Genomic DNA, 27,896 nt, shown 5'->3' with positions numbered 1-27,896 from the left:
CTGCAAGGCACGTCAGGGACCTCAGGCACAATGGTGCCCAAAACATGGAGGGCACTAGCAGCTCTGCCAGGTCTGACACCACGGCATTATGGACCAGGGGATCAAATACCCACCTGGGGAGCAGATTCCTCCTCTTGCCAGGGAAACAGATGACTGCTGCTGCAAGACAGTTGTGGTTCCTTCTTTCTTTCTCCTTTTCCCACTGCAGGGTCTCCAAGGTTGGGTTTCAGCCCCAGATCTGATGAAGCAGAAGAGCTTATAAGAAATCTGGGGTTGATCTCTCTGGGACAGCTATAGCAGGGGCTCCTGTGAAATTTCCATCACCACCTGCACAGATGCACTGTCAGCAGCCATGCGCAGTGCTGAGGTGCTACCGAGAGCACAGTTTGAAGGCAAGAAGTTTGACCAAGTGGGGAGAAGGGAAAGGTTTCATTTTGGGAATGCCCAAGTGCATTTGCAGGGCTGGTGATTAGAAAAGTGCCGTTTCCCTGAAGGACAGCAAAGAGGGAGGTGCTGAGAACCCTGTGGTCCCCAAGAGCCCTGTAACCCCCCTGAAGACTCACTGGACAAGTGTGTCACAAGCAGCATGGCATTCTAGAACATGTCCCCGGGACAAAACAGCATGATGGCCACGGGTGAGTTACCTTTCCTGGGGCGTTCAGCCCCTCTAATCAGACCTCAAAGGGGACAGCAGGGTTAGGCTTCACATGGGTGCACTGGGACCCAAATTTCATGGACTGTCGCAGGTCCAAATCCTCCTATGTGTGCACGGGACAAGCTCATACTGCACATCCCCTAGAACCATCCCTTTCAAAATGCATCCTTTGGTTCACATTTATATCACATTTGGCAACACAAAGCTCAGGTAACTTTCTCTTCTCCCCCTTGCAGCAACCATAGCCTCCACGGACATGGGGCTTCTGCTGAGAGATGATGTTTTTGTCGACTTTTTCAACACATTTCTGAATCTTCCCGTAAGTCCACTCTGCACCATAAAGCACCCAGGACCTTTCTAAGCTCTTCTCAGGTGAACTTTCAGCTTCTGTGGTGTCAGATACCCCAGGAAAATTTGGAATACACCACACACAGGCTGGAAAATGAGGGAAACCTGAGGACTTCAGCTTGGAGATAGAGGTCTGAAAGGGAAGACGATGTTTCTCTGTAGTGAGGACTAACTAGAAGAGCTGGGCTCTGTGCTCCCCTGCCACCCTCCATCTCTTTCAGCTCTCCCCGTTCCTTTCAATGCAGGTTTTTGGCCAGACACCCATTTACATGAGCAGCACGGGCCGGTGGGACCTCTGGCCAGAGCTGCCGAGCCACCTGGTAAGAAAATGCCCCTTGTGAGGAGGGTGAAGGACATGGGGCAGGGGAAATAAGGGGCTAGTTTCTCTTTGCCAAGGCCACTGTTTGGCTCCCCTGTTCATGCAGCCAGGGGATTATTTCAAACCCAGGCAGTATTTTGCTTTTGAGCCCTGGGAGGAATGCAAGCCATTTAAAGTCCTGGTGTACAGGCAGGTTATGGGGTCAGTAAACTGGAGTTAAGGAGAGCATGTGTGTCCTGTATTCCTCCTCAGTTCACTGGTAACCAAGGTCTTGTTGATCCTCAAATTGGCTCAGCCCTCCCCATGGACGTCCCCCTTCCCCATAGCCACAAATGCTGTTGTGGTGCTCAGATCCCATCACGAAAGGGAACTTAACTCCCCTTGGTGCTGCCAAAAAGCTGCCGTGCCTCCCTACCTGGGCTCGGGGAAAGCAGACAGGGTGCGAGGAGAGGCAGCCTTGCAGCGCTGGGTCTCCCAGGTTTGCAGGCAGAGCTCACACGGACGCAAGCAGGGGCTATAGGTCAAAAATCCACCCTTATGTGGGTGAATTGCATCGCCATTTAGCAAAAAGGTGCCTTCCCCTGCCTCTTTCCCCCATAGCAGGGCCCCGTTACTTACCCTAATCCCCAGGCAAGAGACGGCTCCTTGCTCACAGCTTAATCTTCTTCTTGGGCATGGGGGGGTGCAACGCAGGATCCCAGCCCCCCGGCTTTACTGGCGTGGCTGGAAAAGCACCGTCTGCCTCACTTCTGCAAATCCAGCTTGTGCCTCCACCTTGTCCTCTGCCAGAAGCTCCTGGGTTTCATTCGGTCGGGGGAAGCAGGTGAGTCATCGCAGCTTGGAGGAAATCAGAGCAGCTTCGTCGTCGTCGTCACCACAGCAAGGCTTCCTCTCACCCGGGGCTGTCACCACCGGGTGCCTGCCCAGTGGGTCGTGCCTCTGCTCCGGGTTAGAAAGGCATTGCACATCCCATTTTTTAGGGGTGCGGCAGATCCCAGGGTTTCCACGGGATGAGCGAGGCTTTACCTCTCAGCCCAGGGAAAATAGGTCTGTGCTGTGGTCTGTCCTGCCAGCAACAAGTCTGAATTGTGCTCAGTTTAACCCAAAACGAGCCATGTCGGCCCAGCCAACTGCTTTGTCAGCCTATGTGTCAACACAAGGAAAAGCCACTGGGAAAAAAGCTGTGGCAGCGGGGATGCAGATTTTCATTTCAGAAAAATAAGCAATTCATCCAGGCTTACTCCAGTGTCGTTTCTGAATGCATTGCTGCCTTCTCGCCAGTCAGGTTGAACCTCAAGCTCAAGGAGGCTGAGAGCAAGCCCCAAATGCAGGCAAAAAAGATGGACATTTGCAAGGGAAAGATGCACAATAGCTGGGCATACTATCCCCGATGGGAGTGGGTTGTACTGGATCCTTGCAAACACCACATGCGCATCCCACAGTCCCAGCCAAAACTCCCATTTCAGTGCAATTTGCTGGTCTCACAGCACCGCTGCCCTCCAGCAGCTGGAGGGGGCCGGAGGGTGCTGGTGGGGTCTGGAGGGCTTGGGGGAGGCTCTTGCTCCATGCACCCCCTGATGCCATGCTCTGCACTCTCTGACAGCAAAACTGCTGAACTGGCAAAGTGCTGACCAGTGGCTGCTGGAGAAGTTCATCAGCGGGACCCAGGGCATGTGGCATTTTCGGGCCTTCATCCAAGGAATGGCAGGTGGGCACAGGGTGCTCCACAGCCCCTTCTCAGCCAGCCACGGGCCAGATGCCCGGTGGGACACTGGTACAGAGCTGGGGACACAGGTAGGCACCAGTGGGACAGGAGACACTGTGACCCCAGACATGGGTTTGGAAGATGAGCCAGCAGCAGAGCCCCAGCATGGGCACTGCACACCAGGGAGATGCACAACCTTCTCTACACCGTTCCCCAGTTCATCCAGGTGATCTTTACTTCTTTCCTTTTGTTTAAAAACAAACAAAAACCCCCACAACACAGGCTGCTTTGCTCATGAGTGGGGCTCATGGACTCCCTCTGACTCCCATCCTATGTCTGATCCATAGGGGAAGAACTGACCAACTTCTGGCTCACCACCGAAAGGCTCCTGGGGCTTGACGAGTCAGACGCGAGGCAGAAGAACCTCTACCTGTCCTTGTTCCACAGACTGAAAGCCACTCACCTGCGTGAAGGCTCCAGCGTCGTCACTCTCTGCAGTACCGTGGTTGGTAAGAAACATGGAAGCTGGGGACAAGCAGTGCCCTTCCAGAGAGGTGGCCTTTCCAGGATGCTCCCAGGGACCTGGGATACCATCAACATCTTTTTGCTTGTGTGGGGAATGGTCTGCATGAGCCATCTCTCCATCAGAATCCCCTATATCCATTCCAGGGTTGCTGCCAAAAGCCAAGCATGTTCAGCCCACCAGCACCAGGAGGGAGACCCTAAGCAAGATGCAGGAACAAGCCCTCTTTATGATTCAGAGTTACTGGCTCCCTAAATTTTTCATCCACTGCAAGAAGGGCATGGAAGAAGATCAATCGTGCTGGCCTCTGCTGCAGGAGTATCAGGAGCGTTTATTATGGGCCAACTCGCAGGAGCCCTCAGGCTTTTCGGAATGTCTCTTCATGATGCATATTAAAAGGAGCCAGGGTTTGTCAGGGCCCTACTGCAGCAAGAAGGCCAAAGCGGAGATCTGGACTGTGGCCAAGGAGGGAAGAGACACCCAAGAAATGAAGATGTCCAGTTTTTGGGTGCAACCAGAAAGGCAGCTGGGACCAGTTGGGAGCACAAAGGAATCACATCTGGATAAGGATGCTTTGGGACCAATTCTTCCACAGTCAGAGCATACTGCAAACACTGCCTTTGGAGGAAAAGGAGGAGCAACCTCTCCTGAAAGACCTAGACCCAATGCAGAGCAGGTCCTTCGTCTGGAAGACCTCTGTGAAGAGAAAGTCCTCTCTAACCTATCTTCCTCTACACCCCTTGTCCAGCTGCCATCCCTGAAAGAGCCAGTTAAGACCTTGTGTTTCCTTCCCTGGGCACTTAGCGCTGAGACCTGTGCAGGACGGCCCTTCAGGGACTTTTTAGAGCGCCAGAACCGCTCCATGGAGACTCTTCTCCTGGACCTGTGGCATGACCTAGAGGAATTTCTGCCTGTGGGGCTGGACCCCAGCAGAGAAAACAGTTTCTTCCTACGTCATTTGATTGGGGAGAAGATATGCAAGACCTATCTAGAGGAGGGCACTATTCATCAGCTTCCCCTGGAGGCCAGGACTCTCAGAAGCTTGCGGTACCATCTGATGTCTGGAGAATTCTCCCCCTGGATATTCAGAGCCCAGAAGGAGATTTGCAAGGTGCTGGCAGTGGTCAGGCTGGGAGGTACAGCTCTCATTGGCACACCTAGGCAGGTGTGAGGGCTGTAGGCATGTTTAAGAACAGAAATATTTGGAAACTGAACAGGAAAAGAGATTAGGAAGGGAAAAACTTGCAGTTGCAAGCCACCATGGGCTGGAACCAGTGACCAAGATGTGCCAGGCCAGTGGAGAACATCCTCACTGGTTTGCTGGGTAGTGGAGCAGAGGCAAGCAGTCATTTAGCAGCTGGTGACCTTGGTTGTTAGGCACACATACCAATGGCCAGGGGATGGCACAGCAGCAGCTGTTCTTTCACATCTGGGTCACTGGTGCCAGCACAACACAAGTAAAACACTTTTATAGCCCAAACATTTTTGGGCAGCCTCTGAGCAACCCAATAAACCGACCAGCTGTACAGCCACTAGCAGAGCTGTCCTGCGCATCTCAGCCAAGTGTAACCTGCCCACGGCATCACTGCTGTGACCTCAGGGTACAGCGAGGCTGGGGGTGCCAGTTGCTCCTGGAGCACTATCTGAGGCCAACCCACCTTTGCTCCTCCATAGGTGCTCTGCTTCTTCTACGAGGAATTTCTGGCTGATGACGACAGGACGTTCCTCCAGTTCATGGTAAAGGGGATGCACAGGGCACACGGGCATCTTCGCAGGGCATGCAGGCAGCAGCGGGGATGTGAAAAATTGCAGAGAGGAAGGGAGGAGAAACCCATCCCACGGTGTCCCCTGTGCCTGTCCTAAGCAACGATCCTCAGCTCTTCCACTGCAGCATCCCATAAGTCAGCAGCACTGCAGGCATGCCCTGCAAGAGCTCCCCGAGACAAGCCACGACCTGGCCCAAAAGCAAGGAGACTTAAAACCAGTCTTCCAGGGTAGGCGGGGGTTAGCCCAGCAGCAGCTAGCACACTGGGTAACTGCCCCATGGGCAAAACACTTCTGGGAATGCACTCTCTCCCTTTTATCCTTGCAGCAAACGCTGCTGTAAATGTGACTTGTGCAGACACGCATGCGTACGTTCCCGTTCCAGCACAAGCGACTGGCCGACACACTAGGGGAAGAGGGCATGCAGCCTTTCAGCCTATGATTCAACTGTGCTCGAGTTTTGCACACTTTTTTTCCTCTGTGTAAAGAAATTATTTAAGAAAGCTGAGTCACACAAGCACTCATCTTCCCAGACTATTATCCTTCCTGCCAGCAGAAATCTCACTCATACCTCATGTTTATTAACACCCAAACTACAAACCTTACACCCAAAAACCTCCTCACAAACCAGAACCTCCAAGCATCCCACCTGCTTCAGTCCCTGCACAACCTATGCAGGTGGTTTTGCTCACTGCAGACAGTGTTCTTCAGCCATTCATTCGGCTTTTCTCCAAACTGCAATGTAAAAATATGCATCTGATCCTGGAAATGGCAAGGAGAGGCCATCAGGGTTAGTGCCCCCAAAGACCTGGCTCACAGAGATGACAGCATCTCAGTCAGTGAGAGCTGAGCATTTCGGAAAAGTCAGCTGGCAGCTCCTGACCCTGGTTAATTCAATGCTCTTGGTTGCAAGTTAATTAGCTGCCTGGGTTTTTAAGCATGTCTTGTCAAGGAAATTACCCCTCAGAGCACAGCCCTGCTCCGGGAGTGCAATTAGCGGTTCAGCAGGTGTTGAGGCCGTGCTCTCCATAGGCACCATGCTCTGAGCCAAACTCCTCCTGGGTCTCGCTGCACGGATGTCGGGGGAACTGCTCGGGGGTTTAGCAGGGATATTTTTGGTGCTTGTTCTCAGCAGCTTGTATCTCGGCCAGAAACCAGCCACTCGGATGCTGCTGCGTGGTGACTCGTGCAAACTGCTGACTGGTGTGGGGGGCCCAAAGCCTGCAGGAGGGTCAGCCAAACCAACCAAAAAGGCACATGAGGTTCCCTGTCTGCCAGGGACACCTTTGGGGTTGTTTTCAGCCCTCCTGGGTGGACGTTGGCCTCTTGAGAAAAGCTGCTGCCTTTGCTTAGCAAGCTGTTGTCTGGACCTGAGGTGTGTCCCCCCGTGTGTCCCAGCTGCAGGCAGATGTGGGCCAGCTTGAAGCAGCTGCATGGGTGGGATCAAGGTCTATGCTGAGCTTTGTGCGCACATAGATTTATTCCAAATGGTTTGAGGCAAAAGCAGAGCTCTATCTTGGGTAGGTTTGTACTCCAATGAACAGTAAAACATGCAGATAGCCTGTTGGGCACAGGGCAGGAGCAGCTCCTTGGATGGAGTATGTGCTCTGTGCAATCACCCTTTGCTCTTCTCACCATAGTCTCCACAGCGTGGTGTCCCCATGCCTGAGACACAAGGCCATGCTGTTAGGAAAAATGAATGTTTCCTCCTGTCCCAGCGGATAAATGCATCCTTGAAGCTGAGCCAGGCCTTGCATGGCACAAGGAATTTGGAAGGTCTCTCCTCCGAGCACTGGCAACTAATTGCCACTTGGGACATCCAGAGAGGTGGCTCCATCCAGGCAGATGTGGAACCTCTCCTGTGCAGGACTGGTAAGAGGGGACTCTAGATTTCTGCCAGGGCTCACGTTGGCTCAAGATGATAAAGCACATTTTGTGCACTCGTGACCAACACCCCTAATGCACAGGCTTTGGTGCATTCCCGGCAGCGCGTGGACAACATGGAGTAGGATGGCACAGGATATTTAGGAGCCACCAGCTGTAATCCAAGATTTAGCAGTGACCTATGGGCCAAATTCCTTTCTGCCAGTACCAGAGGCACCAAATGCCACATCCCTGCACTGGCCTGGGTCACCGGATCAAATGGAGGCTGCAGCTAACTGACTGAAACCCAAAGGCAGTTAACAGCCACTGTCACCCCACTTCCAGACCCTGACCTTCTCCTATGGACCTTGGGACTGGCCACACTGGTGTAACATCTGAGCTTTGTCTTCTCACATCATTTTTGGAGAATGACACGGAGTTTCTGGGCACTTGCCGGTGCACTGAGAATGGCAGCAGTCACCTGTAGCAACTCTTAGGTAGCTTGTGGGGCCTCAGTCATAGCTCAGAAATGCAGTGTCGCAGGTAGATCATGGGAACGGGACAGAGAAGGGGGAAGGAAAGGCGAGTCGTGATCACCACACAGCACTCAGGACAAATGCTGTCGTAGCCAGGAGGAATGGACATTGGATTTCTCCCCTCTTCTCTCTCAGATGCAGGATCCCAGAAGTGGATATCAAGTAAGGCGGCTGTTCAGAAACCCTTGCTGGCTGGGGATGGCCCAAACACAGAAAATGAGCTTGTGTGTCTCAAAAGCCCATCAACTGGTGAGTCCAGTCAGAGCAGGCCAGAAGCAGGGTGGGCTCTCAACCATCATGCCCTTGGAGGTGCTCCAACACACCCTTAGGGGACTGTACAAGCAGGGGTCTTCCCTATTTGCATCCCATAGAACATCTCCAGAATGAGAGGCCAAGCCACCCTTGAAAGATATGTGTTCTGGAGTGTTAATTAAGCCAGTGAGGGTGGGGTTGGGAGGGCTTCTCTGAAGCAGATACCAGTGTGGTCAAACCACACAAAGAGTTCTCCAGCATCTCCTGAGCTGGGCTCACCATGCAGACACCAGCATGGTGGGTCTGGAGAAGCCTGTGTTTCTTTGTGGTCCTCTGCCCTGTAGACAGCTGTTAGCAGACTCTGCCTGTCACCTGTGGAAAGGACCAACCATGTTCTGTCCCCACAGCTGTTGAACATAAGAAAATAAAGACGACAACCACTCCTCCTGTGAGCAAAAAGGAATCAAGCACCATGAAGTCCATCACTGTTTCAGCAGAGAAGCTGCCTAGAAGACCCAGGTCTGGCACCTTGCAGCACAGGGTTTTGCTGGTTTTTGATTCTTCCACTCTTTCAGGAGACAGATTTTTTTTTCCCAGTGCTCCCTGCTTCATCACTGGGCTCTCTCAGATGTGGACATGGGTGGCCCTTGGGTCTGAACTGTAGAATTACCAAGGAAAGGAGAAAAATGTATTAATACATCCACCATCCCATCATTCACATTTACTCCTCACATCTTGCACACATCTCATGCACTTCATCCTCAATCCCTCCCCGGCATGCTGCGTGTACCACAGCTGAGCAGCTCTCAGATTCTCAAAAATAATCACTTAAAACCACCCTGTGACCACATGTAAATCTCTGTCCTCGCTGACTGCGTGAATATCCTTGGGGTTCATGTCTCACCTCCTGGGAAATCTCCAGACATGAGTCCTCGCAGTTCCACATCAGGATATAAATGGTAACCAGGACACAGGTCCTGAGTAGGAGCAGTTCTTAGTGTTTGTTGTGAAAGTGACTCTCAGGAGCCACATCTAGACAAAGAAAATATCTGACCCTGTCCACTGATCTTCAAATAAGGTTTTTCTAACCTCATTAATGACCCAAAATCCCAGTCCACTCCCAGCTCTGGTGTTCCAAAGCTCTGCTGAATCTTCACAATGTGGCTCTCCTATGGCTTTACATCTATTAAGAATCTCCTGACATACCAGTTGCAAGTGGCAAGGTTTTTCTACTCCAGAACACCCTCTCCATGGCCAAACCCATGAAGTTCTCTGCCATCCAGTGGCAAATTATTGCTCTTTATGGTCAAGCACCAGAGGGAAGCACAACCTCCTCCTCCCACCAGTCCTTCCATGTGCCACATCCTTACCTGCCTCCCTCCATGGTCTCTGCAGGGCTGCCCCACTCCAATTGCAGGCTCTGAGGTCTCCAGCATGGACCTTAAGTCCTGTTTCCTCCATGATTCCGTGGGTGAAGCCTCCTCTTTGGGCTGAGACCGGTTCCTTTGGATACATGGCAGCAAAGCTGTTGGGCAGGTGCACCTATTGCAGAAAAGAAATAACTTGTCATGACATTTCACCCTTGGATTCGCAATAGCTCAGTGGATGGGCAGGACAGACAAGGAAGACTGTGCTCCACTGATACCTTTACTGGCCCATCTGTTTCACCAATCCCACTCAATACTCATCCACGTGTTTCTACATCTTTTTTCATTATCTTTTGTTGGAGAAGGTAGCACAGAGGTCTTGGCTATTTTCCAGGTCACTGGTGGCACAGAGATCCCATGTCCTGGTGTCTCCTCCTCTACAGGCACTTTGTGAAAGTCCTGCACAACCCTGTCCACCTGCAGTACTTCAAGCAGTTCCTTGAGGAGCATGGTGCAGATGAACCACTGCGCTTCTGGATGGCTGTGGAGAAGCTAGCTTCCGAGACCAACTCCAAGGCAAAGAGCATCCTTGTTAACAACATTGTCAAAACTTACTTCCATGGCAAAATCCCAGCTGGTAGGTGCCCTCCCATGCTACACTTTACTCCATTTGTGATGAAAGCCTCTTTTCCCTAAGCTGGATGCTGGTTGCAGATTTTATGTCGTCTTGCAGGGACCTGCCAATTCTCCTTTGCTATCCAGTGGAACATTTATTTGCTGTGGCCTTCCACTGCCACTTACATTTCTAGGAAGGTGGCCTACTTCTTTGGCAGGATCTACTGACATGAATACAAGATAGAGGAGAGCTCTTGGAGTGACAGCCTCACTCCCGAAGTATGCAATTAGCACAATATAGAAAGGAAAAGGGATGAGACAACCAAATTCAGCAAACAGGACAGGGAGAGATGTAACAAGGTGCCACTTTCAGATGTGAGGGTAGGAAGAGATGTCATGGTGGTTCGGGGGTAGCTGGCAGGGGCAGACAGTGACCACAATTCTCTTCCAGAGGAGCGACTGGACTGCCACTCTGCAATCATCAAAGAAATAAGTGAGGCCAAAGTAGTCACTTCCTTCATGTTGATGACAGCACAAATCTTTGTTGAGAAGGCAATGGAAAAACGATGGTAAGGACCTGGGCTGAGGTGGTTCCTGAGCCCAGTGGTTACACAAACACACCCTTCCCATGGGAACCCCAAAGTGACAGGCAGCAACTGTAATAAACATGGAATAATTTGAGTTGGAAGGGACCTTCAAAGTTCATCCAGTCCAATCCCTGCCATGAGCAGGGACATCTTCACCAGCTCAGGTGGCTCAGAGCCCTGTCCAGCCTGGCCTGGGATGTCTCCAGGGATGGTTCATCCACCACCTCTCTGGGCAACCTGTGCCAGGCTCTCACCACCCTCAGTGTCAAAAAATTCAGCCCCTGTCCATTTTTGCAACCTCACCCCAGGGTGATTCCTTCCAGCTGCTCCCCCATATTCAGCCACCCTCCCACCAAACCACTGCCCTCCTCACACATCTGGCTGCCCTTGATGCTCTCTCTCTGATCTCCCACCTGGCAGGTTTAAGGAGTACCAGGACCTGTTCCCCCCAAGTGATACACCTAAGTTTAGCCTTCATTTGCAGAATAAAATGGGAGACTTCAAGACAAGCAAGCTGGTAAGGAAAGACCCTCTCTGTCAGCAGACTTGGGGATGTTGTCCAGGCAAGAAAGAGAGGAGATGCTGCAGGTCAAGTGGTGCTCACGTAAATGGGGTGAAAGGGTCAGACTTGGAGAGTTGCAAAAAGGCAGCTAATAGGTAAAGCCTCACTCCTACAGGCTCTGGAGTCCTGCTTCATGTAGACTCCACCAGATTTGGTCATGACTGGCCAAGTGATTCACACAATCACCCATGGCCACCAGTGAAACCAAGAAACACCAGACAGCAAAGATGATGGCTGGGTCACCAATCCCACTGCCAAGGCTGGACACTTGGTGGTCCTGCTCCCAGTGGTGGGTCCAAACGGGAGGGCTGTGTCTGGGAGTAAGCCCTGCAGCTGCTGAGGTGAGCTGTGCTGTGTCTCTGCAGCGGTCTGCCTGGTATGGCATTCGCGACATTGTCAGGAGCATCTGCAAATTCCGGAAAGAGATGTACAACGACAAATGCCGTGCAGAGTTTGAGGACTTTCTCCGGCATGAGCTACGAGATGAGGAGGAAAGTATGGCTGGACTCCTTCCACCCCTTCTCCTCCCTCCCCAAGCCAGTCCTGGGTTTAGGCAGCGAAGTAAATGGAGAAAACCTGTGGCTCATCTCCCATCTCCATATGCTGACATAGTTTTCTCTGCTGGAGGCATATAAAGAGCCAGAAGAGCAGGCATCTCAGGATGCCAGATATTGCTGTGCAGAAACCTGCACACTTGGGTGCTGGAGTCAGGAGATGAGGTCCGGAATTTTGCACAGGCAACACGCACACATACATATTCATGCAATATCTGTTTTTCTGATGTGGCTGCCCCATGATGCTGTTGCATCTCTCTCAAGCGATAACACATCTACAAGTTTGCATCCCTTCCACAAAAAACGGGAAGCGCTAAGTGAAGCTAAGGTGACACAGGCCAAAAAATGAACCAAATGGAATTGTTTTCTATGCAACAGGGGCTGACCTACCGGGTGCTTTGCCAAAGAATGCAGATGCTGAATGTTCACACAGGATCAAGAGGAGGCTGAAAAAGCTGTTAGAAAAGAAATCCACTGAATTTGCTAAATACACAGAAACCCCATCTAGATCAAGAAGTCCCTGGAAATGAAAATGTTTGGAGGCTGGAGAATATTGTATATGCGGGAAGTAACACAGATGTTTTTACCTTTCCCTCTCCCTAGTTATCTACTTGTGGCCCCTGTCAAAGCAGAATAATGGCTAGACAGACAAGTAGACTTTTGATCTACTGTGGCCATCCCTTATGAAAACATAAGCACTCCATGGGTGTAAAGAGAAGGATGGATGGAGAAACCAAGCTAGGAGGAAGGCTGCACACTGGGTGGGTCCAGAGTCCCTGGAGAGCCTGGCTGCAGGAAGGCTGTAGTCCATGTAGGTAGAAAGACTTTCAGTAAATTAATTGCATGCAGGCAAAGCAAGTACAGGCGAGGTGAAGGAGCAGGATATAGCTCAGCATCAGATGCCCAGCTGGCCTTGAAGCCAGTGCTGGGAGAAGCAGGACACAGCAGCTCTTCCCTCTCTCTCAGACTCGCCCATCGGCTCGAAGCACAGCAGCAGTGGGAGCAGCTCCCAATCCCGCACGGCCTCTCTCAGCAGCCTGCCGGACAAGGAGATGGTACTAGTGAGACGTCGCCTGTTTAGCAGACAGTTCATCACCATCAACTTCCTTGTCAACGACCTCCACTTTTATCTGGAGATTGACAAGTAAGTTCCCTTTCCAGCGGGTGCTCGGGTACCACCAGTCTCCCTTCCTGTGCGTATTACCCATCTCTCAGCAGGGAGAAAAAAAACAGCCTGGACCATGGGTTCATTAGTACACACTAAGGTCTGTGCTGCCAGCCCTAATCTCCTGTCAGCACCTCTCTGCAAGGCCAGCGTGTGGACACCACACTGCAGCATGTGAAACAACCAAAGTCTCGCCCTGGAGCTGTCTACATCCAATCTGCTCATGGTCACCTGCCCTGGAGCCCACAAAACCTTGCAATTCAGCCAGAGGGTTCCTGTTTGGGTACCCTAGAAGTATTTCTGGTTTGACAGTCCCAAGCAATCTAACATTTTGCCTACACCTTTCTTGACCTGCCAGTTGCAGCATTTCTCCATTGATTTTGTCCCATTCCCTGGCAAAGGTGTAAGAGCAAACCATGGCTGATGCACGCTAGCCCCACAGTCAGCACACCCCCACCTACGTGAGACCATGTTTCAATTCCCCTCTTTTCCTGAAAAAGGGCAAACATCACATCCCCCAGGTGAATGCCATGACCACGAGGCTGGCAGAAGAGAGAAGTGGCTTTTCAACACTCCTGTTTTACTGTTGGACACCTCACGGATTGTTTCTTCTGGCCCAGTAAATACAGAGCTGAGCAAGAACACTACTGCCTAGTCTAGCAGTCAAGAGTGCTTGTCTCAGAGCAAGACCCCACATGCCTTTACAGGTTTTCCAAGCTGGCTGATTCACTTGACGTTCTGGCAGATCGCAACATGCAACCAGAAAAGGAAGTTGCCTTTCTCAAAAAGAAAGTTGCCATAATCAACAAAGTCTTCCTGAACTCTGATATTCCCCCCAAATTGCGGGTAAGATTCTGGGACCCACCCAGGAAGGCTAAGAGCTGCTGTCTGCTCATTGCTCAAGACCCTTGCATCGCAGCTGTGAGCAGTTGTGGGGAAAAGGGAACCAGGCTGAGATTTGGATCTGCTCCAGCCAAGCATGCTGTGAACCTTAAGAGCACGTTCTGGAGCTTGGGACCTTCACTTGGTCTCCAGGGGATGGGAACTGATCCACCATCAGACCCACACTAGCACTTGACTCAGATGGATTTGGAACAAGTGTGTGGACAAGGAAATGGTGAAATCTTCTACCTGCTGGAGAAATGCCAGGGCTGAAGCACCAAGATGGGTGCTGCACTCCACCAGTTCAGTTTTTTAACTCTCTAGAGCTGAACATCACCATCATCACCTCCCTACTGCATCCACTTCTTTCCCTATAGTATAGTAGCCATGACTCTGCCCATCTTCCCTTGGAGAGCAGAGCACAGTACTTTCCACAGAAACCCAGGGGAGATCCCACCTTTGTATCTGGGACAGTTGGCCAGGACGTAACTAGTATCTTGTCTTAGAGACTGCTGAAATGCAGGGTGCAGTCAAAGAGAGAAACACACCTCTAGGGCCCAACAGGAGCACCATAATCTGCTTTGGTTAAGCAAGTTCTCTTCTGTGGCCAGGTAAACATTTCTGAAGACAACAGAGATCTCATCTGGAGTTTATCTTCTAAGGGGCTACTGAATCGTATCCTCTACCATAAGGCCAAGGTCACTATCTTCCCCATCCTGATGTACTACTGGAGAAGGTACCTATCCCCTCTCTCCTGAGGTGGGGAGGCTCTGTGGACCCCAGCCTCTTTCTCCGAATATCTGTTCCTATGACTTGATGAAAATGCAGATGAGACACTCCCCAGGAGTTCAGCTGTAGATGTTTGCTTGGATGTTTGCTGTCTTCAGTATTTCTTGTACAGGTACTGCATCTGGAAGGTGATGAGGAGCTTTCAGGTCCCCAGGAAGGACAGGGTGTCGGTCTCTTCAACCAGCAGAAAAGCCTCTGAATCATCTGACAGCTACAATCCAAGTAAGCTGAGTGCCTGTCCCCCTGCTCCACATTTGTCCTTAGGCTTGTTCTTCCAATACAGAGATGTCCAGACCTTGGTTTTTGATGTCCCATGAGGTTTCACTTAAAAGAACCAAACTCCTTCCTTCATAAAGCTTTGAGAATATATGTAGTACAGGCCTATTGAAAAATGAAGCCTCTTTTAACCACTCCTTCCCCTCAAATTCAGTCCAAATTGCCCAGCGGGTTTTTAAACATTTCTTTGGAGAATAGGGAAGTGAGTGCAGAGACTTCATGAGCAAAGGGATGTTGCATAACTCCTGTTTACTTAAAAAAACCAAGTTAAAAATAGCCTCGCACACACCCTAAAACAGAAAGAAAGCAACTCATCTTTTGGGTTGCAAGTCAGATGGGAGCGGGAAAAGGAGAACAACCATGCAACCATACACCAGGCTCAGCAGCATTACCTGAAGGATGCTTTGAACATCCGGAATGGAGAATAAACTTCATTGGGATTTGAGGTGACACTAGGATATCTGTGGGGAAATGGATTTTCTCTTCTTCATCCACTTGTTTAGTTTCAATACACCAAATAACTCCAAGATGAAAAATACAAAGCAGTGCTAAGTGCTTTAAGCCTGCCTGACAACCCAGCTCCCTGGCTGAATATTCATTTGGTAATTGTCTAATTGATTTTTTTATTAAAGACAAAACTAAAATAGGCACAAACTAATCTTGCTTTGATGGTTGAGTGGGTGTTAGCAAGGTGGTGTTCTGCTCTCATTTATCACTGCCAAGTTCTGGTTAAAAAAATCAGCAGAGTTATAAGATTTTGATACCTACAGGCAGGTGCTTGTAGCTCCACAGCTGAGCTGGGGTAGGAGACCCCTGTGCTGGTGTGCTCCAAGACTGCCAAGCTGTGTCTGTTGGCTCAAATCACCCCGCACCTTGGGCATTCCCCTGAAAAATGTGGAATATTCAGCTGGAGTCTCTGTCTTGTTACAGAGCCTCACTGCACTTCTAGGGCCTTCTCAAACATAGGTCTTTTAATGCAAAAGCATCTTGCTTTTCTGACCTTTAGATAAACAGCTTGCTTTTCAGCTGGGAAAAATTACTGATGAAAATACCTGTAATTCCAGAGGAGCCCTCCTGTGGCCCACGTCTTGCATTTCTCTTGCACTGAGGGTCGCTGCTTTGCACGGACACGGTGCGTGCATGGCTGGGAAGGTGCCAGATGTGAATCCATCTCCCATCACCAGGCGTCACTGTGGCACCGTCTGTGCCTTCGCATGGAGCAAAGGGGCTGGTCCTGCAGAACTAGACATAATGCCTGCACCTCACTTAGAATCATAGAACAGTTTGGGTTGGAAGGGACCTTCGAAGGTCATCTTCATGGGCATAAGCACCGAGCTCCTCTGGGGAGAAGCCACCCAAGCGGCTGAGAGCACATCTGTGCATGGGGACAGCTGGGTGGGACATGCCACCCCTGCCTCGCAGCCCCCAAACAGCTTTGCAGTTGAGATGTGGGTAACTCATATCCTTGCTCAACCACCCTTCCTTGACTGCTGTACAAGCCCCATGGAACTCAAAGGGGACAACATGTCCTGCTGTCTCCCTCATTTGCCACTGGAGCACTTGTCCCATGGTATGGCTCAATCTCATCTCCCTTGCTGGACAATCACACCATCATTGTTTTTATACTCCTAAAAGAGGCCCAGATCATGCTGCCACAGCCCCAGGAGAAACCACAGCCACCAGAGGGGTGCAAAGGTGAGGCAGTGGTGGAAGGAGCTCTTCTGCTCCTAAGGGAGCTGGGCTTTAGGGCTCCCTGCATCTGTCCACGATGGAAAGTCTACATGTGTTGTTTTTCCCAGGTTTAGGTAAAAACCTTGAGAAAAGGCTGTCACTTGGAAAGCCTGTCTCCTGTCCTGCAGAGCAGGTAGGTGGTCACAGAGGCAGTTTACCTCCCCCAAACCACACCAGCACAAGCACCTGGAGCAGGAGAACCCTTAAAACCCAAAGGCCAGCTGGGTGGCTCTGTGCAGGATGCTGGTCACCATCCCTAGTGACACGCATGGAAAATCCCCAGTTGTTGCAGCTCTCTATGCCCTGAATGCCTCCTCAAGAGCACACACCTGTGTTGTCCATCCCTAATCACCCCACACCCTGCCGTCAGCAGCAGCAGCCACTGATGCAACATCTCTCCCTTCCCTGCAGGCACCGAGGGAAAGACGGATGTCCAAGAAAGAACAGACCTCCCAACACACCGTCCATCCCAAGCAGGACAGGGCTGTGCTCCAAGGAAGCTGAGCAGCCCAGACACCTTGCAGAGTTTGCAGACATAAAAATAGACTTAAAAATAAAGCAACTCACAGCATCCTCCAGCTTGCCTGGTAACACAGCACAGCAGCTTGCACCTCTGCAAATTTCAAAAGGACGTGTCGTGATGTGCGTTTCCACATGAGAATATACCCTTGTCCACACAACAGCCTCCTTCCTCACATGTGTCTGTAAAAGACTGCATTGCCCATAGCTGGGACCCAGTAACAGCAAATAAATCACACAGGCTGCACAGCAAGCCACCACCTTTGAGGTCTTTCCCAAGACATTGAGAAGGTGCTTAAAGCAGAAAGCAACCACAGTAAATACTTTGCCCAAGGAAGGAGCTCCTCAAAGACCACCCAACCCTAGAAGATGCTCCAGACCTGCTATGCAGGGACTGTGCTTCTCCACAAAGACTGGAAATGCTTTCCCTTGCCCAACATTACTTAGCCTTATCTAAGCTGCTTACCCCTCCACACTTTCCACACAAATTAAATACCTCCTGTGGGAGGCAAGGCTGAGAGAGCCCACTTGGTTTCCTACTCAGCTGTACCTGGGTGCTGAGGTGGTGCTTGCCTTGCCAGAGCCTTTCTGATTTTCCAATCAAAATCTTGAGGCCTCAGCATGTTCCTTTTTAAAAAGCCAGTGTGTTTACAAAGTACTAACAAAATAATATCAAAGACCTTCATCTTCCCAGGTGATGCTGAGTCAGAATGGCTTCGCCAAGTCACCAGGAAGCTGCAGAAATCCCATATGTTCTTTGGACCTCATCAAGAAAAGACCATGACCTTTATCACATGTACCTCTGACAGCTCCCTCACAAGCTCTCAGCTTTGTCATTTTGAGCTGGTTTTAGCTACTTCTTAACCCTAAGATCCAGAAGACTGCATCCTGGGAATAACACAGGTGCATTTAAGGCAGATAATGACATGATTAATATCTCTCAGTTATGATTATCAATGTTTTGTTCTTGGAGGATCAAAAAAATCCCTAAACAAACCTAAAGTCCAACAAAATTTCTATAAATCAGGCACTTAGGAGTGGCATCAGCTTCCTATAATGTGGACTGTTACAAGCTCCTCAAAATTGGCCTCGTGCTCCAACTTGATTTTGCCCCCAAAACTTTCAGCCCTAAAAGCTGGCTGCATTTTTGTGTGCTTTGCACTAACACTTCAGGCTCCACAGTCTGAGCCCAGCTGAGCCCAGCCCCTGCAAGGCTTCACAGCTGTGCCTGAAGCTCATCACAGCGAAGCCACAGCCAAGAGCCATCTTCACCCCACTCTTCTGAGGACTTTTTGTTTTTCCCAGCACAACAGACCAGACACATCATCCTGGGGCCATCCCTGTGCACACAAGCATGTCCCCAGCACACAAGTGACAGGATGGGGAGCACCTGATCCCAGCACATCAGGTTGAGCCCCTGGGGTCAGGAGCAGAGGAAAAAGGCAGAGGCCCAGCAAATGCATAAAATACAGGCACGACAGCAGGGGAATAAAGCGTGTAGGGCCAAATCAGCATGCCCTTGGGCACCATGAAGGGTCTGCAAGCCCCCCTGTACAATGGAAAAGCGGGTAGCACCTCCCAGATGGTCGCTGGCACTGGGAGCCAGCAGCATGTCAAGCAGCACTAACTCTGGCAGCTGGCTCTGGCTGCAGCTCTGCTCCTGGCTGCCCAGGACATCCTCACCCCCCCGCTGCAACATCAGGCACTGCCATGCCACCCAGTCTGCAATACTGCCCAGCTGTCCTTGCCACTGGCTGTTCACCCATCCTCCCCGATCCTGCGAGGAGGAGAGGCCAGCCTGGTGTTTTCTCCAGCGCTGGTCCCAGAACCGCATCCCCTCCTCTTCCCGAGGATGGGGAGCCTGATGCTCTGCAAGCAAGAAGCTTTGCAGATGCTGTGCATGGATCAAGTTCCTCCTCTGACACCAGACTGCCAGCACCTCTGGCTTCTCAAAAAGCAGGACACAGCCCTGCAAACCACACAAGCCTTCCCTGGAAATTCTTCCCAGCCATTTAATTGCCCCCGAGAGACAAGTCACAGCCCCATATGCACAGCTCCATTATTGCCCTGGTTTTGGCATCCTTCAGCGCTCTCTGCCTTCAGGAATGCCTTTCCATGGTCTTTTAAGTCACAGCCCTACAGCATAACAGTAGAGCGATGCAAGAAGATGCAAAGGTCAAGGCAAGCCAGAAACGTGGCATTTCACAAGAGGCTGAAGCAGCCCAGCCTGTGGCCTCACCTCTCCTTGTGCAAGAGGAGAAATGTGCTGCTGCGGCACGGAAGCACTGTGCTCCCTGCAGCACCTCTGCTCCCCATGCTGCTGAGACCTGGACATGCATCTCTGGGTGTCCTCCTGCCTTCTGGGCATGAGAAACACAATACGAGCAAGAAAAAATGAGCAGAGAGGAAAGGAAAAAATAAAAATACTGACATAAGAGGAGGAGTTGGCATTCTCCTGGTTGCGTTTTCTCCACATGTACACAAACACACACGTGCAAGCATCAATGCTCATCTTCACACTTCAACTCATCCATGAAATCCTCACCCTGACTCCACAAAAACAGTGCAAACCCCCCATCATTCAACCCGTTATTTCACATGTCCTTCTGAGACAGAAAGCCTTCAGTACTTCCTAACATCTTTTCCTATAAGATACTCATATGGCCCAGATGCAATTCGTCTGAGCAGTGACAAAACTACCACCTTACCAAAACGACCAAGGAGCACCTGCCCAGAGAGGCCAAAAACCCCAGCCTGTCAGGTATTTTATAGCGCTATCTCTTTCTGTGCAGAGGGGATGGGGACATCATTCATAAATGAGTGTAGAGTCAGTTTTCCAGGCAGGTTTATTCCAAGTTTCGTTCTCCATACAGAAGTCACCACTATTAATCTGGATTTGAAGTGCTTGTGCGTAGCCCTGCCTTGCAAATACAGCCAGCCATAGCAGAACTTGTCCTCTCCAGGGTGAACCGGTCCCTGCAGTCCCTTCAACATCATCGACCTTTTTCAGGTGACTCAGGACTACGCACAGTAGCAGAGTTTTGCGAGATTGTACTCCTTTCCTCATGGAAACATCTCCTCCATCCCCCAACAGAAGTCCCTCAGGTCCCAGCAGGCCAGGCTGAGTGTTCCTTGACCAGGTCAGAGGAATAACAGGCCAAGGGCAGCTCTGCAGCCAGACCATTGCCTAGGCATCTCATTTTCTGGCTGCTGTGTTTCAAAAAGTCTGAAAAGATAAAATCCATGTATTTCTAGGGGTGTATGAGCAGCTCATCAGTGCAAGCTCTGGGGAATATTGGCCTGAGCAAGGAGGTCAAACTCCTTTTCCTTTATCAGAATGTCCCACGCTGTCTGGCAACATCTGAGGTCTTCTGCCTCCCAGATGCATTGGGTATATCTCCCTACTCCCTATAAGGATCAGAGCCTTGATGTCCACATAAGCCCAGAGGGACAGAAGTAGCCAAGGAGGACCTGGGCTGGCACTCAACTTGGTTCCTCTCCAAAGGCCATGGCTGTTGCACCAAACACTTCTGAAGCATCTTCCATTTTTCAGTCTAAGTCCTCCATGCTCTGTCCCTGCATGAACTCTCTCCCAGCTCCTTACCCACTTTCTTCAACTCTTTTGCAACTGAAGAAGCAGGGAATAAAAGATGGCAGTGATGGTGGGATCAGACATGGGATATGACATCTTACAGAGAGGTGTCCTGAATGTCTACAAAGTGACTGTATTTGGGCTGCTGGCGTAAACTGTTGTAGACATAAATGGTAAGTTTTGGGAAACGACTCAAGAAATACTCAGCATGGTCTCCTATTCTATTGGTGATCCTGAAAGAGAACAAGAACAAAATGGATTTCTAAAGCTTTACCAAGGAGTCAAGCATCCAGGATGCCCTAGTTCCTCCCCTGCAGAGAAAAAGCCATTCCAGAAGCTTTCTGACAACACATCCTACAAATCCTTGAGCTGTAACTTCTCTAGACCTTCCCTAAGCTCCTCACTCCAGTGTTTTCACTAATCCTCCAGGACCTCCATCTGCCCAATCTCACCTACATCTTCACTGAAGAGCAGCGCTGGTCACCAGCACCAGTGAAACCACCATTAGGAGCTAGCACCACCTCTAACCTCACATGTAAATGTCCATGACCATGGAGGGCGAGAGACTTTGACAGCTCTTTAGGAGTCAAGACCTCCTAACAGGACTGGTGCTTCCTTATCTGTATCTCAAAGCACTTCAGCACAGTAAATATCAGCACTTGGGAAATACTAGTATGGTACATAAGGACGCTTTTTAAAGGTTTAAGGGATAATACAAATATTTAAGTGATCTAAAAACTTTCCTGGAGTTCCGTCAAGAAACACCAGCCTGCAGATTTTGACTCAAAATCTGAGGTCTAATCCTGTGAGCTCACTTCCTTTTCTTGCCCTCAGGAAGGTGATTTTGAGGGCTGGCTCCAGACTGCTTGTGCCATGATGTGCAATTTTTCACATGCTATTGCACTGCCAGAGGAAATAGCTCCTCTAATGAGATGAGCTTTAATGGACTTTCTCCCACATCTTGATTGTGTTTACCCTTCTGGAAAACCATGTGAAGAAGACTTTGCTCTCAAACTCACTGACACTTGCAGATACCCAGCTGCTCCCTGTGATGCAATGGTGGCAGAGGCAAGGATGTGAACATGTACCTCCTATCTGGGTGTTCATCCATGTTTCTGATGAACCTCAGTAGATCAGTGACATCATCTTTGTACTCATAATAGTTTCCTTTCTTAGGTTTACGCATGATCTTCAGAACACATTGGTCAACCTGAAAAAGAGCAGAGAGATCACTCTCCACCTTTCATGTGCTCTGAAAACAGCACATCTACCTCCACCCGACACAGCCGCTGCCTTTCTGCAGGGACATCCCCTTGCATGGATAAATCTTGTTACCCTTCAATGCATATTTCCCAATGTGAGCAGAAAAGTTCACTTTGCAGGGCATGCACCATACAGACCACTCCAATTCTGCTACGTGTTCCCTCTCCTGCCTTGCCAAGGCATGGCATTCATATTAGGACTAGCCTCATTGCTTTTGAGCCAATCTAACCAAAAACTTCTGCCAGAAATGTACTGGCAACAAGACCTAAAGGTCCTTATCTTAAAGGGCCACCAATAAACACCCTTGAAGGTTTGCCAGCTAATTCTACAACAACCATTTCCTACTACCAACCCACTCAACAGAAGTTCCCCTTAGTATAAATGTCTTTATCCTGGTGTATTTTGACTAAAAGACCTAGATTTGTTTCCCTCATTTATCTGTATTTGCATGGGGCTATTTTTACCAGCTACAGTTTTGAACAAGGCCTGTGAAACACTCAGGACAAGCTTCTGCCCACATGCCTCACTCAAACCCCCTACAAATCCAAAAAGAACAGGATTACCTCCTCGGTCCATGATGGGTAAGGAGAACTTTGAGTAACATTAGGAGCTTGAAAGATAGCTTGTCGGTTCTGGAGATCTTTGATTTTATTCCATATACTCTTCAGGAACTTGAACCTGCTGTGGAACGAGGAGCTTCGTTAGCTGCAACAGGACATCACTGTTCCCAGCACTGCAGGGAAACGCTGTACCGAAAGCTTTTCCTTCAGACTCCCAGGACTTACGTCTGCCTGCTCCAGAAATAGGGATGTTTGCTCAAACCTTCCAAGCCTCGATCATCATGAGCACCCAGGCTAATTACAAGGTCCAGAGCCTCGTTGTAATCTGGGGAATCAGCAGCCAAATCCTCAGTACTGACTTGCTGAAGGGGTTTACTACCCCGTGTTAAAATGTACAGCACGAGCCGGCCGAGGGCCTGCAAAGAAACACATCACTGCTCACACGCCAGATGCACAGAACTTCTCCCCACATGGAAGACAAGCAATATTCCTACACGAGCAGCCTGTCTGTGAACACACACGTGCACCTGTGGCTGTGCAGAAGTACACAGATACACAGAAACACAAACCTTGAAGCTGCGCGCACAAAGACAGAGGAGACAGGCGCCACAATCATGCCCATGGGCCTCACCCACAGCCTCACATCCTAATCACTATCACTCTTATGCAGCGTCTCTTCTTATATGGGCTTTCCCACAAATCAAGGTGCTTTCTGGTTGAGGATGCAAAAAGGCTTCCCCTAGGATTCACAGCAACAGAAAATATCAAAGCGAGCATGAAATTTGAAGCCATGCATTGATTTGCAGGGAAGTTACCTCTAAATCTGAGTTTACAAGTCCTTTTTTGCCTTCGATCAATGCTCTTTTATTATCAAAGTCCGCCAAGTAAATTTTGTTACCTAAATCTGATGAAATAAGAGAAATTGTTAATAAATAATGGTGGGAAACCTCGGTACATTCTATAACTGACTTCTGGGTGGCCCCTTCTTTAGAAAACAGTTCTCTGAAGAGATCTGCTGTGGGTTGATCTGTATGCAGAGCCCTGGAAAGAAGGGCAGATCTAATGAGATGTGTAAAGCTGTTCTGTTCACACTTCTGTGGCTGTCTGTGAACATATCTACATCTACTCAAAGAGCAGAACTAATGCCACAGACACCTCATTCTGCAGAAAGGCATCTGCAGTGGTGTTTTATATATGTTTTGTTTGTTTGTTTTACAGACAGATATGAAGAACCTCCTTCTCTAAGCTACAGCCAACAGGGAAGCAAAATTAAAAAACTAAGAAAGCAAAAAAATAACCTATGAGAAAGTTGCTGGGATGCAGATCCTGGTGAGCAAATCCGAGGGAGTGCAGCTCTCTCACTGCCTGGAAGATCATCTTCAGAGCATCTTTGTTATCTACTGGGTTTTCTGGTTCCTGCAAATGTTCTTCAAGGTTCTTCTCCCAGAGAGGGAAGCACAAGTACATGTAGCCCCTTGCCTTCTCAAACTGGAAGAGCTTCAGTAGGCGTTCACAGTTACCACATTTTTCAAAGAACATTTTCTCTTTGTCACCCTCTGTACTGCGGCATATTCTTACTGCCACCTCGGTCCCACCATGGAGCCCCAGGTAGATGCCACCCTGGGAAGTGTTCTGGATCCTCTGCTGGATGTATTGAAATGTCTTCAGTTTGCCTATCATAGGGCGATAGGTTTGATAAAGTTTTTTCAGCTGGTCTCTCCAGCGTTTGCTGTTTGGCTCCCAGTCTTCGAAGGTGTCTGGAACCCGGGCATGATACTGGCGAAGAAGACGTGCCATGTTATGAGCACGGTTCCTATTCGCAACAGCAATAAGGTTCCCAACATCGGTCCTCGCTCCTTTTTCACACAACAACTTTGCTATATTGTAATCATCTTTCTCTACAGCCACCATCAGTGCCGTGTTGCCCTCCTCATCTGCATCATCAATATCTATTTCACCCTTCTCCAATAAGGCTTCCACCAAATCTGCACTCTGCATTTCAACAGCTAGGATGAGGGTAGTTTTTCCACATTCATCTTTACTGTTCACATCAATACCACCAGGGTCCAGCAGGAAGCGGGCAATGGAGACTGCTGACTCGTACCTTTTCTTGGCACAACCCTCTCTGAGGACGTGGATCAAGGCGTTCCTATCTTTGTTGTCACAAATGTTCACATCAGCCCCCATTTTTTGGACAAGAGTTTTTACAATTGAGAGGTGGCCCTTCTTACAGGCGTCCATCAGTGCGGTCTCACCTCCTTTATGCAGTTTCTCATTCTCCTCACTAACTGCTCTCCTCAGATTCACATCTGCTCCTTTGCTATACAGGAATTCCAAGGCTTCCTCCTTCCCATACCACGCAGCCTCCATGAAAGCTGTAAAGCCGTTGTCATCATGATCGTTAATATCTAATCCATAATCAAGGAGGAGATTCAGTATACTGACGTTCCCCACCATCGCTGCCTCAATAAATGCAGTGCCACCATTGTCCTTCCTGGCACGTGGACAAGCACCCCTATCCAGCAGAAGCCGGACCAGCTCCTCATTGTCAGCTTGCACGGCGCTCTGCAGTGGCGTCCAGCCACTTTCTACTTTGGAGTTCACATCTGCCCCTTCCTTCAGCAGCTCCAGCACATATTCTACATTACTGTCCCTCACAGCAGTATTTAACTTGCGGGCAAGGACTTCTGCTCTCTCTGTGCTGGAAGGGGTCGATGTCTCCTGCTGGCTGGGAGCTCTGGGCTCCATGATGCTCCCAGGGAGGGCTCCGTACCTCCGATGTTCCTCACCTGAGCCCAGGGATGCCAGTGAAGGATGGGAGAGGTGCAATGCTCAGTGCCTTCATTGTGTGGGATGTTCTGAGTTTAGCTGACAAAACGCACTAGCCAGAACAGGCTGATATTTTAAGGGCTTCATGGTCTTCACCTAGTTAATAAAGAGAAAATCTTGTTTTATTAGACTGTGAAACCTCACCATTTACATTTGATGTCCTACAGGTCGATGTGAGAACCCAGGTCCATGTGAGAACCAGGGGGAGAACCCAGGGTGTTCCTGCTATAAATGTTATCTCAGATTTATTACAAGTTACTTAATAGCCAGCACCCAGCGATGTTTTCAGGTAAAGAACACAGTAGGCAGGCAGAGATGGCCATTCCCCTCCAGTTTTGGATGGCAGCAACAAACATGGTACCGGGAAGTCCCTGATCTGATACCTGGAATGAGACAGAAAGCCAACCTTCATCCCTCCTGCCTCCACAGGCAATTAGGAGACCCGACCTGACCAGAAGCCTTTCCCAAGCTTTTCATGACATCAAGAGGTTAATCAGGTAGGATCTGATCTATCTACATCTATCTAGTATTTATATATAGAAAAACTGGAACTCCAAACCCCATTTTCCTGACTGCAAAGGGTGGTTCAAGTGATCAGCACTTTCAGGAATCACTGTCTGACAAGCTGAACTGGAAATAAAGTAACTAAACAAATCAGAAAAGGGGCAGAGAATTCTTAAGGTATAAAGGCAAAGCCCAAATTCGCATGAATTCACCCTGAGGAAAGCCACAGACCATTTATGCATGGTTTCTTCCCCTGCCCAGCAGGAAATGAATACTGCATTCCACTGATTTAGATGCATTTCATTTCCTGGTAGTAACTTCCATGCCTTTCGTCACATATATAATAAAGAAAACGATACTTTCCTGGGTGGAAAAGCAGCGCAGCATCCCCTGGGCACGGTGCGGCTCCAATTCCTCGCCCCGCTGGGAAGGCAGAAGCTCTGCGAGGGGGAAGCCAGAGGCTGATGCACCTCCCTCGTCAGGCCCCCAGCAGCAGAGCTGCGAACGCCCTGCCCACAGGACCGTTTACACGCTTTTGACCCATCCCACTGGGCTTTCGGCCAGAAGCCTCTCCGCGTCTGCGCACGGTGCGAACGCGCCGATGTGCCAAGTCACGCAGCGACGGTGAGGAGAGCGGCTGAAGAAACCCAGCCACCGCTTAAAACACCTTCAAAGACAGGGAGCAGCTTTTCTCAGCAGCTATCCACAGATAGGATTTGCTTCCCGGGAAAATCTGCGAACATCTGTCCTCTCCCAGGAAGCTGCAGCCCTGGCAGCGTTTGCGGGGGAATTCTGGGGGTTTTGGAGGAGCTGATCGGCGAGTTTTGGTGGTTTTTTTTCCCAGCACATAAAAGGTTGTGAGCAAAGTGCTCTGCCCCTGTGCAGACCCTGTTTATAAACCTGCGCTCAGCAGCGGTTCGGGAGCTGAGGGCATCGGGATGTTAGATGTACCAATGCTGGGCTTGGCTTGGGGTTTTTTTTAACTTAGCTTAAGCTTTTCCTCACCTTTCGCAACTCCATCCACATGAGGAAAACAGCCACACGCTGCTAAATTTCACCCAGGGAACCGCTGAGGTCCAGGTCCGTTTACACCAGAGCCGGCGTGTTCCTGCCCGCACCCACGCCAGCAGGCAGCAGCTGCCTCCCCGCAGGCAGTGCTGTGCACACACAGCCCCTCCCCAGCCGCCTGCAAAGCCTGCACAGGAAATACGTGATGAGCCCAGGCTGTGACATCACCCAGTTTCCCCCGTCGCCCTGCAAACGTCAGATGAGATGCACGTCTTTCATGTGCATATCGAAATCCTTACGTGCTCCTGCATGGCTTGCTCACCCCTGCGTGCGACGGTCTCAAAAGCTCAGCCCATGCAGGAGTCGCGTCTTTGTACCCAACCGTCATACCGAGCATCCTGCTCTCCGCAGCACATCCGCAGGGGCTGGGAACATCCCGAGGTCTCTGGATGGAGTTTCGCGGTTTGTGTTGTCACAGGAGACCTTGATACAGCCCCACAGGGACAGAGGCTGTGAAAACCCAGGGAACAATCTCAAACTGCTCTCAAGGCTGTCAAGATCCCACTTTAATTCGCAGAAATCTGCTGAGCTCGACAGCATCTCTCCCACTTCAACCAGAGCTGGGGCTCCAGCTGCCAGTATTTAACTACTCATTTTCAGGCTGGAAAAGAGACAAACAAGCAGAGCAGCAGCACGTTGCAGACTCGGAACCAACAGTAAAGACATCTTAAAAAGTAGTCAGTATTACAATACATAACAATACCACACCACCCAGCCACCCAAGTGAAAAGCCTCCTTCAGCTTGCTGATTTAATTAGTTAATTATCTTACAGTGGGAAGATGAAAAATCCCTAGGATGGTAGGAACCCAAATCCTGGGATTCTTGAAACGAGGTGTTTGCAAGTATCCTGTGCCTGTACCCAGCAAAGGATTCACTGATAATGCTTTCCCTGTGTATCATTCCTGATCCAAATTGCTTTTCATACAATCAAGCACAACAGTCACAGGCAGTTTATGGAGGACAGAAGGGCTGCAAAGGTTTTCTAAAGCATGGGAGTCACAGAGCTCCTCTCCACAACCACTCCCGCAGCCTCCGGGCTATGTAGTTCCCACAGAATTTGCAGTTCT

At 50.0% G+C, this 27,896-nt stretch overlaps 2 protein-coding genes across 3 annotated transcripts; one reads left to right on the top strand and one right to left on the bottom strand.

The window, feature by feature from the left end:
• Nucleotides 1-893: 893 nt before the first annotated feature.
• On the top strand, nucleotides 894-14,455 carry RGSL1 (regulator of G protein signaling like 1; the record flags this gene model as incomplete). Its single annotated transcript, XM_080349095.1, has 16 exons — nucleotides 894-974; nucleotides 1,249-1,323; nucleotides 2,016-2,145; nucleotides 2,926-3,030; nucleotides 3,375-3,536; nucleotides 3,697-4,661; nucleotides 5,225-5,287; nucleotides 6,955-7,197; nucleotides 8,324-8,484; nucleotides 9,776-9,969; nucleotides 10,399-10,516; nucleotides 10,955-11,051; nucleotides 11,462-11,591; nucleotides 12,617-12,794; nucleotides 13,523-13,661; nucleotides 14,309-14,455. The coding sequence occupies exons 1-16, from the start codon at nucleotides 912-914 to the stop codon at nucleotides 14,453-14,455; spliced, it is 2,970 nt and encodes a 989-aa protein (XP_080205221.1). The 5' UTR covers nucleotides 894-911.
• Nucleotides 14,456-15,789: 1,334 nt separating this feature from the next.
• RNASEL (ribonuclease L) lies at nucleotides 15,790-26,114 on the bottom strand. 2 transcript variants are annotated; one of them, XM_080348613.1, is made up of 6 exons: nucleotides 23,726-26,114; nucleotides 23,243-23,331; nucleotides 22,653-22,843; nucleotides 22,431-22,548; nucleotides 21,693-21,814; nucleotides 15,790-16,004 (listed from the first exon to the last, which is right to left on the bottom strand). In XM_080348613.1, exons 1-6 carry the CDS (start codon nucleotides 25,173-25,175, stop codon nucleotides 15,950-15,952), a joined length of 2,025 nt encoding a protein of 674 aa, XP_080204739.1. In that variant the 5' UTR covers nucleotides 25,176-26,114; the 3' UTR covers nucleotides 15,790-15,949. The 2 variants fall into 2 exon arrangements, with proteins under 2 accessions (XP_080204739.1, XP_080204738.1); XM_080348612.1 differs by lacking the exon at nucleotides 15,790-16,004 and adding an exon at nucleotides 19,884-20,837 and having other exon boundaries at nucleotides 23,726-26,113.
• Nucleotides 26,115-27,896: the final 1,782 nt, after the last annotated feature.

This window comes from Nesoenas mayeri (assembly GCF_963082525.1).
Source record: "Nesoenas mayeri genome assembly, chromosome: 8".
Lineage (NCBI taxonomy): Eukaryota > Metazoa > Chordata > Aves > Columbiformes > Columbidae > Nesoenas > Nesoenas mayeri.
Note: the sequence above shows the minus strand (reverse complement) of the source record. Positions and strands in the feature narration are given on the sequence as shown.